The following is a 16,619-nucleotide window of genomic DNA, read 5'->3' on the forward strand; positions in this document are numbered from 1 at the left end:
CATATTTTTGATTAGCAATTGTTTTTAAGGGTCAAGTACAAGAGAAACAACATCCACAGTCTGGTGGCAGTCTTAAAATAACATGTGCAACAGGAACCAAAATGAGTTTCAGATCTCGGTCTGCCCCTTAGTGGCTGTGTGAGTTTGCATTAATTCTTCAATGTTTCAGTTTCACTTTCATTCTCTACAAAATAATCCTATCTCACAGGGCTCTTAAAAAAAATTGACATAGAATATGTGAAAAAGTACTCTGTTAACCTCAAAACACAAGATAAATGTTAGTAAGAATTATACATACAACTGAAGGTTTATATAATATAGAAGTTCAATTTTATGATTTTAATTTATTTTCGTACTTCCAGGTTGTCTCTACTTTCCTGACCCTTGATCATGGCTGTAATTCATATATTAAAAAGTCCTTGATAACACAAGTAATTCTTCAATTTTAACATGATAATCAGGGGAAAACATTACTTGGTTTATTCCAGTTTGGGGGAATGTGTTAAGGCACTGCTTATATTAATATCCTTTATGTTAGCAAAATGCAAATGTTTATTACATTTTTGGAGAGAAGTTACATGAAAATTTTAAGAAATCCATTCCTAAAGCTACTTACTTTAAAGAACTGTAATTTTAACAGATCAAGGACGATATAATAGGGCCTCTATTTATGAGGTGATGACATGCAGATGTCAGATTTATTATAACCTCAACCATCCAGAAAATGCCTTGAAAAACCAAAAAGAAAATAGTTCTATAAATAACCAAAACAGGATTTCACTCACGGAGCAGCCCCTAATCAGAGCCAATGTACACACATTTCTGCTCCTTTATGCAGTCACATTTAACGCAAGGAAACCGCACAGATAACAGTAAGTCCTGTAAGCACCCATAAATACTATATTGTTCACAATGTATTATAGGTCTTACAGCCCCAACTACATTGTATAATATGTATACAGCAGGCTATAAGTAATCTGTTCAGCTTTCATTTCCCAGTGAAAAATTCTACAGATACACATAAGGTTTCAACGAGGCTAAACACTGACAACAGAGTCTAAAGATGAGGTGTGCCCCTCCTGTATCTGCTTTGAAATTATTACAAACAAACAAAAATCCATCTCATTCTATCAATGATTTGCTGTGAAGTCATATACCAACAATTTTATTTTTCTGAAGCTTTGCTCTCTCATTCCCACTAAAGAAATGATAAATTTTCAACAATATATGAAATGAATAGAATAAAAATGAATTGAATGAAAAAAGTGCCTAAAACTAAAACATCTCCTATTAATCATAATTATTATCAGCAGTCCATGTTTGTGTTCTGTATCTTCTGAGCTCCCACCCCACCCCAGCCATTCCCCAGAACAATAATATTGCATTCTATTCACTTCACAAATGTAATCTCAACAAACTCTATACATAATTTAACCATTGCTTTTATTCACCAAAACAGTAAATCAGGAATCATTAGTGTCACAGAGACTGAGGCAACCTAGCTTACCACCATCCATTATTTTGTTGTTGTCATCATCGTTTTAATTTTGCAGCACAAGTAGAAAGATACATGGATCATGGACAGTACAAAACCTAAAAATCTGCTGATGAAATTTTACCTGTCCATGTATGTCTCCACACACTGTTACTGGTGTTGATACTGGCTGAACATTTGACTCTTCCAAGAGGAGGTCACAAACATAGTCACATAGCCGCTGTAAAAGAAAATAAAATGCAAACATTTACTACAATATTAAAACTAAGGATCAAACACAAAAAAAATACAAAGACTAATGCTTAGACTAAGTATATTTATGTTTTATATATATATAAAAATATATTGGTTTTTTTGTTTTGTTTTGTTTTTTTGAGACAGAGTCTGGCTGTGTTACCCAAGGTAGAGAGAGTGTAGTGGTGTCATCATAGGTTACTGCAACCTCAAACTCTTGGGCTCAAATGATCCTCCCAAGTAGCTGTGACTAGAGGCCTGCCCCATCACGCCTGGCTAAATTTTCTATTTTTTCACAATGGGAAAGGGAAGAGGAGGAAAAAAGGCTTCCAAAAGAAAATGAGAGGAAATGGAAGTGTTCATTTCCTATATTAGCAAAACAGAAAACTTCAAAATAAGATGGGTTTGTCCTTATTCCTAAGATGAGTTCCTCATCTTCAAATGGCACCTTAAAGGCAAGATCTTCCTTTCGGCCTGGAGTTCTTCTGGCCTTGAATCCTTGAGAGGCTAGCTCCTACTTGTGCTGTATTCCCCACAACCCCTATGCTTCAACAAACAAATCTGTAGTCCTTCCATATAATACACCCATTATTCACAACAGGAACAGATACTGATGACTGAAACAATGTTACTGAACTCTGAGCCTTAACTTTATATTGAAAGATGGTCTCTAAGGTTGCTTCAATTACAAAATTCTGGTTTCCATTAAAAACCACCTATGCCTTATCTCTCACTTGACTCACATAAGACTGAGACTCACGAAGATGAAGGTCACGAAGATGAAGGTCACAAAGGTTCCAGGTTTTGTCAATTATGAATAAAGTGGCTATAAATACCTAAATGTAGGTTTTTGTGTAGAAATAAGTTTTCAACTCATTTGGGTAAATACCAAGGAGCAAGATTGTTGGATCACACAGTAAAAGTATATTTAGTTTTGTAAAAAACTGCCAAACTATCTTCCAAAGTGGCTGTATCATTTTGCATTTCCACCATTTTGCATTTCCACCAGAGAGTTCTTGTTGCTCCACAACCTTCATCAGCATTTGGTGTTGTTAGTGTTCTGGATTTTGGCCATGCTATTAAGCATGTGTTGTGGTATCACATTTTTGTTTTACTTTGCATTTCCATAATGACATATGATGCGAAGCATCTTTTCATATGCTTGTCATCTGTGTATCTTCTTTCTTTTCTTGAGACAGGGTCTCACTCTCTTACCCAAGCTGGTGTGTGCAGTGACACAATCATAGCTCATGGAAGCTTCAAACTCCTAGGCTCAAGCAATCCTCCTGCCTCAGCCTCCTAAGCAGCTAAGACTATACGCATGCACCCTGAAGACTGCTAAATTTTTTCCTTTGTTTTTACTTTTTGTAGAGACAGGGGATCACTATGTTGCCCAAGCTGGTCTCGAACTCCTGGCCTCAAGGGATCCTCCCACGTCAGCCTCCCAAAGTGCTCGGATTACAGGCATGAGCCATGACACCCAGCCTGTATATCTTCTTTGGTGAGGTGTCTTTTGACCATTTTTTAATCAGATTGTTCATTTTCTTGTTGTTGCGTTTTAAGTGTTCTTTGTATATTTTGGATAACAGTTCTTTATCAGATATGTCTTTTGCAAATAATTTCTCCCAGTCTGTGGACTGTCCTCTCATCCTCTAGTGGGGGGTCTTTCACAGAGTAAAATTTTTAATTTTAATGAAGTCCAGCTTATCAATTATTTCTTTCATGAACAGATTTTGATTTGCTTAGGTTTGATTTGGAGAGTGGGGACCAGGAATACAATTTTTCAACAACTTTTTTGAGATATAATTCACATACCATAATACTCATCCCTTTGAAGTACAAAATGCAATGGTTTTTATTATATTCATAAGGTTGGCAACCATCAGTCACCATAATGAATTTTAGAACATTTCATCACCCCCAAAAGAAACTCCATATACCCATTGGCAATCACTATTTCCCCATACCTGCACCCCACAGCCCAAGGCAATCACTAATTGCTTCTTTAAAAAGAAAAAAAAAAAAGGCCTAGCACAGTGTCTCATGCCTGTAATCCCAGTTCTTTGAGAGGCCGAGGTAGGAGGATGCCTTGAGGCCAGGAGTTCAAGACCAGCCTAGGCAACAGAGCAAGACTCCATCTCTAAAAAAAATTTAAAAATTAGCCAGATGTGGTGGTGTGCACCTGTAGTCCTAGCTAGTCAGGAAGTGGGAGGATTCCTGGAGCTCAAAAATGAGGCTGCAGTGAGCTATGATTCTGTCACTGCACTCCAGCCTGGGCAACAGAGCAAGACCCTGTCTCTAAAAAAACAAAAATAATAAAAAGTGTATGTATTACCTATTAAAAAATAATAATCACCACCTTAATCGCAACCACTTAATCTAGTCCTTGTGGATAGATGGTTGTGCTTCCAGTTAATTTCAAAAGATCAGTGGTAGACAGCATCCTACTTCTATTTATAATCCATTAGATCTACGATATACATTTATTATTCTTATAATCATTAGCATCCAAAGTTTACAATATACTATTTGCATTTTTTCTTAACTGAACTCACTTCCATCTAGCTTAAGGGTAGTTCCAAAAGACAAATATACCAGAAACTGATGAACAGCTCAATGTTTAGCCTGTATATATTTATTTATTCATTCATTATATTTTTTCAGAGACAGGGTCTCACTCTGTTGTGCAGGCTGGAGTGCAGTGGTGCAATCATAGCTCACTCCAACCTCAAACTCCAGGCCTCAAGTGATTCTCCCACATCGGCTTCCCAGGGTGCAATTATAAGGTGTGAGCCACTGAGCCTGCGTGGCCTGCATTTTTTTTAGAGTCTTTCATCACCATCTCCCTTCCCTTCATCTTGCCAGAATAAAAAGCACTGACTGCTCTTTTTAGGTTAACTTCATAGCAACAATTAATACTCTGAAAATATTTTTTCTAATACGGTACAATTTTAAAAATTAATACAATGATGCTTCAAAGTACCTATCTCAGGACCTCACCCACTTTCCTTGGGTATAATGCCTTGCTCAATTAATATTAATATTTGCAATATTTTTTCATGTGCAGTCACCACACCTCCTCAACGAATTCCCCACCACCAAGGTATTTGTAGAAGTCTTTGCTACAACCTGTACAAGAATGGGCAGAGTTTTCTGTTTGTTTCCCAGTCTGTTCTCCATGGGGCTTGCATATTGTCAGTTATTTGTCCCATCCACACTCCCTTTAAGATTCCACGTGTTTTGGCCGGGCGCGGTGGCTCACGCCTGTAATCCTAGCACTCTGGGAGGCCGAGGCGGGTGGATTGCTCAAGGTCAGGAGTTCGAGACCAGCCTGAGCGAGACCCCGTCTCTACTAAAAATAGAAAGACATTATATGGACAACTAAAAAAATCTATATAGAAAAAATTAGCCGGGCATAGTGGCGCATGCCTGTAGTCCCAGCTACTCGGGAGGCTGAGGCAGTAGGATCGCTTAAGCCGAGGAGTCTGAGGTTGCTGTGAGCTAAGCTGACGCCACGGCACTCACTCTAGCCTGGGCAACAAAGTGAGACTCTGTCTCAACAAAAAAAAAAAAAAAAAAAAAAAAAAAGATTCCACGTGTTTTAAGAACAGGCCTAACTTCCATCAGTGAGAGTCAGAGCCCATACCATGAATAAAATTTGAATATTTTTCCCCAACATATTCTCTGATACAGGCCCCCAAAGAAGCTCATCATTCATTCGTTCCATAATACATCTCTGAGAAAGTTCTCTATTCCCTACAATGTTGATCTCTCAACTTGGCCACCTTCATGAAATTATTTGCAACCTATAAACTTGGGGCCTCCACTGTGTACAACTCTACAAAGATCAATTATTAAAATATTATTGCTCAAACAACAAAAATGATTGTGTATTTCTTGCTGAATTATGCCAGACTGTCCTCTACAGAGCTTGTCCTCACCCTACCCCTCCTTTCCCAATTGCTTTTCCCAAAATTGCACTTTAATATCATGCCATCAACCTGTAGTGAGAGACACTGATCAGCATCTATCTTTCTGCAGGCTTCCAGACTCTCTAAGTAACCTGGTCATCACAGCTTTTATTTTACATATTATTCTTACTTTTAAGAATAGTAAAATAGCTGGCTCCATCTTGGTTTTCTATCTTTATTCTATCTTATTTTTCTTACTTATTCAGATTGTAATTTATCTTGCTGTACTGAAAGCATCTTTGTAAACCACCTTATATTCTTTTTGGAACAAATCAAATTATTTATTGAAAATTTTGAAACTAATCACAACACAGATTCCTGAGAGACTCCATGGTTTCCATATTTCAATGTACCAGAATTTTCACCCACATGTAACTGGCCCTCCCAGCTCATCATCCCTCCTGAACTGCAAAGTCACCAGGGCCCATATCCCAAGTGCTGACCTGAAAATAACAGTCAACCATAAACTGAAGAACATCACTGTGAAACCCCGTTCATCTCAAAAGCTTATTGTCTGGAGAACACATGTAAACTATTTAGGAGCATCCTTCAAGCAGTGGCCAGGCACACTAACAAAAATAAAATTATAGCTGCCTCCTGTGACTGCTACTTTCTGCAGATTCCAACTGAGGATTTAGAGAGCTACGTCTCTAAGCCAAAGCCATCGCCTCTCATCTCTTCAGTTCAGCAGTAGCTTATAAAGCCCTAACAAGCACACACAAAAATAAGAAAAGTCTATGAAATTTTAGTATAAACCCTATATAGGTCAGCCAAATACACACACAGTGGCCTCAAAGAGCCCAGCATCACCATGGGCAAGACACAGCCACCTCTCCTCCCAAACTCTTTGCAGCTTTGTTCTGCTGCTTGGTTTGCAGGAAGCATGGCTTCTCTTACTGTTCCAAAACAGTCACTGAGGCCAGATTCTCATTCTTATCCTAAATTTAGGGCAAACTATACCCCTTTCTCCCCATCATGCCCAATTAATTCCTAATCCTTGAGTAAGAAGGGATTCATGATCCCCCTTCTTAGGAGATCCCTGTTTCTCTTCTCCACATTTTTCTCAAGATACTTGCTCACAGTTCCATTCTCTTCTCTGCTGTCTCCCTGTTCCCTCTTGCTCCTCAAATATACTGGGTTTTAATTTTTTTTAATTCTTTGTTTAGCTGATCTTTACATCTAACACATACTTATATTTCCTTTATTTACATTTATATACTGGCATTTATAAAATACTCTTAGCTTAAGAAATAAAAATCCATGAAAAGTTATATCTTAGTCTTTATAAAAAGTCTCTACTATAATAGAAATCACTGGGAATGAGGAGTAGAAACCGAGATGGCAATGATATTCACAACCTTGCAATCCAGAAAGTAACATCTGTATCTTCAGGCTAGACCACAAAATGAGTCTAGCTTAATGATACTTTAGCATCTTAATCTGAATAAGTTGAGAATGGAAGTAATTCTTTGTTGTAGGGTGCTGCTGTACTGTGCATTACAGCAGCAGTCCCCAACGTTTTTGGCACAAGGAACTGGTATCGTGAAAGACAATTTTTCCACAGGCTGGGGCTGGGGGAGGACCAATGGGGAGCAGCTGCAAATACAGATGAAGCTTCCACTCACTCACCCGCCCCTCACATTTTGCTGTATGGCCTGGTTCCTAACAGGCCACGGACCGGTATCAGTCCATGGTCTGGGGGCTGGGGACCGCAGCATTACAGGATGTCTAGCAACATCTCTAGCTTGTACACCTACTAGATATCCACAGCAACCCCCTCCCCAGCTGAGGCAACCAAAAATGTCTCCAGACACTGCCAAATATTCTCTGGGGGACAAAACTCACCAGTTGAAAACCACTGGTCTAGATCTTTCTCCTGAGTTTAATATTAGAACAAGGCCAGGCTCGGTGGCTCACACCTGTAATCCTAGCACTCTGGGAGGCCGAGGCGGGTGGATCCTTTGAGCTTAGGAGTTCGAGATTAGCCTGAGCAAGAGCGAGATCCCCGTCTCTACTAAAAATAGAAAGAAATGATTTGGACAGCTAAAAAAGTATATATAGAAAAAAATTAGCCGGGCATGGTGGCACATGCCTGTAGTCCCAGCTACTCGGGAGGCTGGGGCAGGAGGATTGCTTGGGCCCAGGAGTTTGAGGTTGCTGTGAGCTAGGCTGATGCCACAGCACTCTAGCCAGGGCAAAAGAGCGAGACTCTGTCTCAAAAATAAATAAATAAATAATAATATTATTATTAGAACGGTGTTTGGAACATATTCAGCAATCAATAAATACTTGTTGCCTAACTGATGTGGGTATCAGTCTTCTGGACATCTCTATCTCAATGTCTTAACTTGGAAGCATCTCAAACTCAATATGGCCCAAGCCAAACTCCTGACATTCCATAATCTTATAGTATTTACTAAGTAATCCTTGCCAGAAACTAAGAGATTAAGCTGAACTACTGTCTTCCTCATAACCTAAACCTAATCTGCTATTACACCTTCTTCATTTCCTTTCTAACACCACAATCACTTGTCACTGCCTTACCCAGAGTCTCACAGTGTGTCTCCTGGCCTACTGCTTCTAGGACATTTTTGTCCCATTCCAATCCATTGTTCACAATGCTGCCAGAATAATATTTCTAAAACCTACTGTCACCGTCCTTAAGAATTCCTCAAGAATACTACTCTATGACAGTGTTTCCCAAACTCCATGTCATGATTTTGTCATATTCCTACCACATACAACAGTGTTTCCCTATAATAGTTTTATTTGAATCTACTTTTCTTTTTCATTAGCTACATTTTATTTATTTTTATTATTATTATTTTTTTTAAGTAGAGATCAGGTCTAGCTATGTTACCCAGGCTGGTCTCAAACTCCTGGCTCAAATGATTCTTGATCTTCCCACCTTGGCCTAGGATTACAGGCATGAGCTACAGCCCTACCACAGCCCTCGCCCCTCCCATTATTAGCTACATTTTAAACAATATTACAAAGTCACAGTATGATTTGATTTCCCTCTAAAATATAAACATTTCAAGGTATTTGTGTACCACCTGAAAGATAAAAATACAAGTTTATTGGCCTAGGCTTCTATGATTTAGCCTCTTCCTGTCTTCCTCGAAATACTTCCAGCCACACCATACCACTTCAAGTTCCCTGAAACAGCCATGTTCTTTCAGATTACAGTATACACATGGTATCTGTTCTGCTTGCATGTTCTTTCCTCCCCATTTCATCTACCTGAACCTTGCTCATCCTCCCAAATGTTCCCCCTTTGTGAAATCATCTCTGGCTCCAGCATTAGATGCTGCTGCTTCTATGTTTGCCAACACCCTAGGAAGTACTCTCCTATGGCACTTGTTTACCTCTTTATCTCCCTTACTATATTGAGAGTACCTCAAAGGCAGAGAGAAGTATCTAATTCTACCCCTGGCACTACCCACAGGGAATAGTACTTGACACAAGGAGCCATTTAAAGAAATATTTGCTGTAAAGCAACATACAGTTTGAGTCAACCAACCTTTACTGATTGTCTATTACATATAAAGGCAGTGTTCTAAAACTGTGGAAAATAAAAAAATAAACAGGGAATGAATCTGGCCCTCAAGAAGCTTGTAGTCTAATGATGGAGATAGACATATTTGCTATCACACAAAACAGAACACTGTAAGTAGTAAAATGGAGCAATAAAGTGCTATGGGGCAAAGCAATGTCCGTGTAGAAAGAAAAGAACGGAAATTTAAAAACAGCAAATAAATTCAGATATGAGGCTGGGCATGGTGGCTCACGCATGTAATCCTAGCACTCTGGGAGGCTGAGGCGGGAGGATCACTTGAGGTCAGGAGTTTGAGACCACCCTCAGCAAGAGCGAGACCCTGTCTCTACAAAAAATAGAAAAATCAGCAGCGTGTGGTGTCGCATACCTATAGTCCCCGCCACTTAGGAGGCTGAGGAAGGAGGACTGCTAGAGTCCAGGAGTTTGAGGTTGCAGTGAGCTATGATCACACCACTGCACTCTAGCTGGGGTGACAGAGTGAGACTCTTGTCTCAAAAAAAACAAAAAAAATTCAGATATGTACTCTGCTGAGTCACTGTGGCAAAAATCACTTAAACCTCACCAAGTCCTGGTTTTGACATCTGTTCAGCCTATGACAAGGATTGTGTAAATGACAGAAAGGACATGAAGGTGCTCTGAAAACTATAAATAGCAATGTAAATTCTAATCATTACTAATCAATGCTGACTATGCAATGCAGGCATCCTGCATAGAGGAAGTGACATCTGAGTTAGAGCTCAACAGGCAGGTAATAGAGGGTATAGAAGGTATTCTATAGAAGAAACATAAATGGTAGTTGGTTGGTTTTTTTTTTTTTTTCTTTGAGACAAGGTCTCACTCTGTTGCCCAGACTGGAAAGACTGGGGTGCAGTGGCATGATCACAGATCACTACAACGCAGCCTCAAATTCCTGGGCTCAAGAGATCCTTCAGCCTCCGGAGTAGCTTGGACTACACATGTGCACCACCACATCAAGCTAATTTTTTACATTATTTTTCAGAGATGAGGGTCTTGCTATATTGCCCAGGCTGGTCTTGAACTCCTGGCCTGAAGTGATCCTCCCTCCTCAGCCTCTCAAAAGTACTGGGATTACAGGTGTGAGACACAGCACCCGGTCTATAAATGGTAGTTATAAACATGAACCCTAAAGGCAGACTGCCTAGGTTTGAAGCCTACCCAGCTTCTTCACTTACTTACTACCTATATGACTTTGGGAAGTTACCAAATCTGTCTGTACTTCAATTACCTGTAAAATGGGGCAAAATATTAGTACTCAACTCATAGTGTTATTAAGAGTATTAAATGATTTAGCCTTGGCAATATAGGCAAGATCCTGTCCCTAAAAAAATAAGAAAAATTAGCTGGGCATGGGGGTGCACACCTGTAGTCCCAGCTACTTGAAACTCTCCAGCAGGAGGATCACTTAAACCCAGGGGTTCAAGGTTACAGTGAGCTATAGACTGCAGTCTATCCTGAGCAACAGAGCGAGAGACCCCCCAACTCTCAAAAAAAAAAAAGTCATTTAATATTTGTGCTACATAAGTATTAAATAAGTAAGTAAAAGAAACAGACTGAGAAGAAGCAAAGCAGAAAAGTACAGGACATGTTGCCAGAAGAGGGCAGTCCAATGTGCTGAGTACAGAAAGTACAATAAGGCGAGTGAGGGAGGGGCAGGGGCAGGGGACAAAGAAAAGCACAATAAAAAGAAAAGTGATATAGTGGAAGGTATGCCTAGAAAAGTATGTGATTGGCCATTCTAAAAAGTCAGAAACTATATCAGAAAGAGCTCTGCACAGGGGGGCTTTCCAACCAAATTCTGGCTGTCACTGATCAGCTGTACATCCATCCTCAAGCAGATCACAGACTCTACAAAGCTCAGTTTCCCCCTCAGTAAAGTGAGAAGAGTACAGAACTAGATGAGCTCTGATTCTCTTTCAGCTCTGAAATTGTAGGACTAGGGGAGTCATTAGAAACTTACATTGTCCCACACAATACCTAAAGCCACATATGGCTACAAAGCACCTGAAATGTGACTGGTCCAAATTGGAATGTGCTGCAAATGTAAAATATGCACATTTGATACACTTAGCAACAAAAAAGGCAAAATATTACATTAATAATTTTGTATGGATCACATGTTAAAATTGGGTTAAACTATTACTAAAATTAAACTCAGCATGGTGGTGTACACCTATAATCCCAGCTACTTGGGAGGCTAAGGCTGGAGAATCGCTTGAGCCCAGGAGTTTGAGGTTGCTGTGAGCTAGGCTGACGCCACAGCACTCTAGCCCTGGCAACAGAGAAACAGAGCAAGACTCTGTCTCAAAGAAAAAAAAGAAAGAAAGAAAAAAGAAAACATTCTTATAGCCCTACAGAAAGCTATGGTGTGTCCCTAACTGTCATGTTTGGTTGTGCTCACTGTACCTAAAGAAAGATTCAATGCAAAACCAAACAACTCATGTAAACAGAATGATCAATAACACAGGTAATACCATGAGTGAAAAAACTAACAAGCTCCCATTCTGGAAGGACAAAGACTACTGTATATGGTAAGAGTCTATAAAATCAGATAGAAACTGGAGGATGAGGTAGGAAAGGCTGTTTACCATATCTCAGGGGGAAAAAAAAAAGAATTCTTTGAAGGCTTATGAAGGTACTTAAGACAAAAGCACAACTTCACAGTAATCCCAGCACTCTGGGAGGCTGAGGCAGGAGGATCCCTTGAGGTCAGGAGTTTGAGACCAGCCTGAGCAACATAGCGAGACACTGTCTTTACAAAAATTAGAAAAATTAGCTGGGCATGGTGGTACATGCCTGGAGTCCCAGCTACTCAGGAGGGTGAGGTGGGAGGATCACTATTTGAGGTTGCAGTGAACTATATGATGATGCCACTGCACTCTAGCCCAGGCAACAGCAAGACCCTGTCTCAAAAAAAAAAAAAAAAAAAGAACAACTTTCCAGAGCAGGAAGCCTTATATGAAAAACTCCCAGATGGCTCAGACAAAACATAAAAGTGAATTCCCAAAAGATCACATTAACTATCAATCCATAAAAGTGGTTACTATGGAATTACACAATTCCTTGTGTTGCATTCTTGAGATAGACACTAGTCTTTTTCCAACTCCTTCTATATTAACTATCTTTAGCTCCTCAGTTAAAAAAACTGAAAACCAGGCTGAGCATGGTGCCTCACGCCTGTAATCCTACCACTCTGAGAAGCCGAGGCAGGAAGATCACTTGAGTTCAGGAGTTCGAGACCAGCCTGAGCAAGAGTGAGACCCTGTTTCTACCAAAAATAGAAAAAATTAGCTGGGCATGGTGGCACATGCCTGTAGTCCCAGCTAGTTGGGAGGCTGAGGCAGGAAGATCACTTGAGCCCAGGAGTTTGAGGTTCCTATGAGCTAGGCTGATGCCACACCACTCTAGCCTGGGCAACAGAGCAAGACTCTGTCTCAAAAAAAAAAAAAAATCAAAACAAAAAAACCCTGAAAACCAGCTCAGTGTATAATTTCTTTTTTTTTAAGTTTTATTTTTAATTATTATGGGCATATAATAGCTGTATATCTTTATGGGGTACATGTGATGTTTCGATATAGGCATACAATGTGAATTAATCAAATCAGGGTAATTGGGGTATCCATCATCTCAGGCATTTATCATTTCTTTGTGTTAGGAACATTCCAATTCCACTCTTTTAGTTATTTTAAAGCATACCCTAACTTATTGTTGATTATAGTCACTTTTTTGTGCTATCAAATATTGTTCATCTATTTAACTACATTTTTTTTTTTTCTTTTTTTTGAGACAGAGTCTTGCTTTGTTGCCCGGGCTAGAGTGAGTGCCGTGGCATCAGCCTAGCTCACAGCAACCTCAAACTCCTGGGCTCAAGCAATCCTACTGCCTCAGCCTCCGGAGTAGCTGGGACTACAGGCATGTGCCACCATGCCCAGCTAATTTTTCTATATAGATTTTAGTTGGCCAGATAATTTCTTTCTATTTTTAGTAGAGGCGGGGTCTCGCTCTTGCTCAGGCTGGTCTCGAACTCCTGACCTCGAGCAATCCACCCGCCTCGGCCTCCCAGAATGCTAGGATTACAGGCGTGAGCCACCGTGCCAGGCCTATTTAACTACATTTTTGCACCCATTAACCATCCCCAGTTTATCCCTCTGCTCTTCCCAGCCTCTGGTACATGTCACCTTTAAGAACTGTCCAAGAGATTAGATAATCTCCATATCACCCCATCCCACCTCACCCCACCCTTGCAAATTCTGAAGTTTAAGTATTCAGTAAACCTGCCTTTTCTCATTTATTCTTAGCCAGGTATGGAATCTGTACCTTTTATGATCCTCTCCAAAATCTTTCTTGTAGAGAAGAATTATATGAGATCTTTATAAGAAAGTCACACTATGATCCACTCACTTTCATATAGTTCATTTTTATTCCTTCAAAACAGTTCAGTAGTACTTACTGCTCCAAAACAGATCTGATCCAGTACTAGTGATCTGACCATTTCCAACTCAGCTCTAGAGAAACTATAAATAGATTTAGAATATCCTATGCATTTATTATTTGATCTAGCACCTCTAACTTCTAATCAATTTGAAACAGGTAAATTTTTGCCTTCTTTTCTACCAGAACAAATCTTTTCCATCATGAACATTAAGTGGCCCCAGAGATTTCTTTTTTCCCTCTGACAGAATCTTTTATTTTGGTTTTAAAGCCTCTGAAAAGGTGCTACTGGCATACTTTCTTGGCCTGCCTAATTTTAGGTTGCACTTCATGCCAAGAAACAGAAACAAAATTAAATTTCTTTAAATACACCAGAGATGAGCAATACAAGCAAATTAATCTGATAAAAACATTTCCAAGACAGAAGAAAAGCCTCTTCTTATAGAGAAAAATTCACAATTCTTTTTTTCTCAGTAGTTGCCCAAAAGATTTTTATTAAGTTTACTAAGAAACAGCGACCAGGCAAGGTGGCTCACGCCTACAATCCTAGCACTTTGGGAGGCCAAGGGAGGAGGATATCTTGAGGCCAGCAGTTTGAAACCAGCCTGGGCAACAGAGCAAGACCCTGTCTCTACAAAACAGACAAATCAGCCAGGTAAAGTTGTGCACACCTGCAGTCCCAGCTACTTGGGAGGCCGAGACAGGAGGATTGCTGGAGCCCAGGAGTTTGAGGTTGCTGTGAGCTACAATAATGCCACTGCATTCCAGCCTGGGAAACAAAGTTTCCAAAGAAAAAAAAGAAAGAAACAGACACAAGCCAAGCACAGTCCAGTTGTGTTTCAACAAGAAATAAAATCATTTAATAACTACATTTCCTTAAGGTAGGAAGGAAATCTAATGTTTACCGAACTAAGAGGTCTAAAGAAATCCAACTGTCTTTCAAATCATTTCAGCATCCAATTTCAAGTAAATATCAAGATACATTTTCTTAAGAAGTAACATTTTATTAATTATAAACACAAAGTTTAAAACAGCTTTACACATGATAAATAAAAACAAAATTCCACACCAATTCATTGACATACAATATGCCGCCTCACATATGAGATTAACAATGCTACTAAAAACGATCGAGTTAGTTTTCCATGAATAGGGTCCCACTGTTAGTTGTATTCTTGTTTCCTAAAAAAAGTGCGTAGCAGAAAGAAGCCACAGGACTAATGTCTGACGAACTCAGATGAGCATAAACGCTACATTACTACTAATAAAGGCTTTGTACTTATCTTATTAAATTATCCTTTTAAAAATGGGAAAGTGCACAAGAATGACTCCCCCATAACGTGGCACATAAAATTAACAAGTACAATGCAGTTACATTCTCAGCAGTCTTCAACATTTTGCATACTTGTTGACTGATGTTGAATATGCAACTTTCTGTACCAAAGGAGATAGCAAAAAAAAAAAAAAAAAAAAACCCCAAACAAACAAAAACAAAAAAACCCCACATTATCTTCCTTAAGAGAAAGACTTCACTGACAATGATAAATTGTTTTAAACCCACAACTTAAAAAGAACTCCAACTGTCAAGTGTACTCGCTTTACCACATAGCAAACCAAAGTTAACTGAACAAATAAAATTGACACTAACACTAGTTGATAAACACTGCTAGAAACCTAAGCACTGGTTTCAGCAAACGCATAGAAATACCTTTCAAAACATCGGTATAGCAAAGACTTACACTCCTTTACCCATACATACATTTACTCTCACTTGGACTCTGCGGTAACAAGGCACAACTCACCTCTAGAAAACTAAGAAAATTAAATCTTGAGTTAAGAAGCAGTTATGGCGGAACAACTTAAAGGATAGGAAAGTATTTGTATTTATTGAGAACCGACTATTTTATCCACTTAAATTAGCTCAACAACATACTCAGAAACGGGATTCACATCTGAATTAGGAGAAAACCAATACTCCTAAAAAGCAATGTGAAGGAGTGGTAAAGAAAGACAACTTGACGTTCTCTCCCATCACTATCAAATCGCTCTGGCCCACCACCTTTCCATTCCTCAGGGACCTCAACACTCTGGGCCGCGGTCAGGGAGCCGGCGGAATCTCCTGTCAGACGTCCGCCATCCCGCGCTCATGTCACCTCTGGTGGGATGACCCCATCCCCAGAGCACTGCCCGCCGGGGCTCAGCTCGACTCCGGGAGACCCGGGGGTGGGGGTGGGGGAGAGGAGCCTTCTAGGCAAAGCTGCGAGAGCTCCGAGTCCTGGGGCAGCCCGAAAGCCAGGAGGGACGACCCTGGGACAGAAGCCGCGACATCCCTTGGGATCCCCAGGGAGGGAACCAGGTCAGCACTCCGGATACTAGGGCACCCCCAGCTCTCCGCGTGACGCCAAGTCAGACCGAGTCGCCTGGCATCGCGTTGGGCCCTCCACTGAAACGGGACGGGATACCCGGCAGGGGACCCTCGGAGAGAGGAAGGGCGGGCCGGCAGGCGCCCTACTGCCGGAAGGGGCGAGCCCCGCAAGCAGGGCTCCCGCCCCGCGGGGCTCACCTTAAGGTCGTTTTCCGGCAGGTACTTGCACAGCCGCGCTATTTCCACATACTTGTCTAGGTCTAGCGGCGCCATTTTAGAAATAACAAGCCGCGGCAGCAGCTGCGGCGCAGGCGGCGGCGGCGGCTGTAGTAGCGGCGGCAGCGGCGAAGGCCGAAGCCGGAACTCTCCCCACGTCACGTCCGGCCCGTGAGTGGCGTCTGCGCAGCGCCGTTAAAGCTTGACCTGACTCTCCCGCTGCCCTGGGGCGCCCCGCGCCCTCTCTGGCTGAACTCAAGGGGCGGGCCCCAAGAGGTCCCTTCGGTGCAGCCAGCGAAACCTGCTGGGACCCGTAGTTGCCTGCCGCAG

At 40.8% G+C, this 16,619-nt stretch overlaps 1 protein-coding gene across 2 annotated transcripts in view; it reads right to left on the reverse strand.

Moving 5' to 3' along the window:
• The window catches only part of PPP6C (protein phosphatase 6 catalytic subunit), a 30,268-nt gene extending 13,830 nt beyond the window's left edge, over positions 1 to 16,438 (reverse strand). For both annotated transcript variants that reach the window (XM_069474665.1, XM_069474664.1), the window contains exons 1-2: positions 16,272 to 16,438; positions 1,620 to 1,715 (exon numbers count right to left, since the gene is read on the reverse strand). In XM_069474665.1, the coding sequence (XP_069330766.1) occupies positions 1,620 to 1,715; positions 16,272 to 16,346 (171 nt within the window). In that variant the 5' untranslated portion in view covers positions 16,347 to 16,438. The remainder of the gene's footprint in view (positions 1 to 1,619; positions 1,716 to 16,271) is intronic.
• Between the last annotated feature and the right edge of the window lie 181 nt (positions 16,439 to 16,619).

The sequence above is a fragment of the Eulemur rufifrons genome, chromosome 7 (assembly GCF_041146395.1).
Source record: "Eulemur rufifrons isolate Redbay chromosome 7, OSU_ERuf_1, whole genome shotgun sequence".
Classification (NCBI taxonomy): domain Eukaryota; kingdom Metazoa; phylum Chordata; class Mammalia; order Primates; family Lemuridae; genus Eulemur; species Eulemur rufifrons.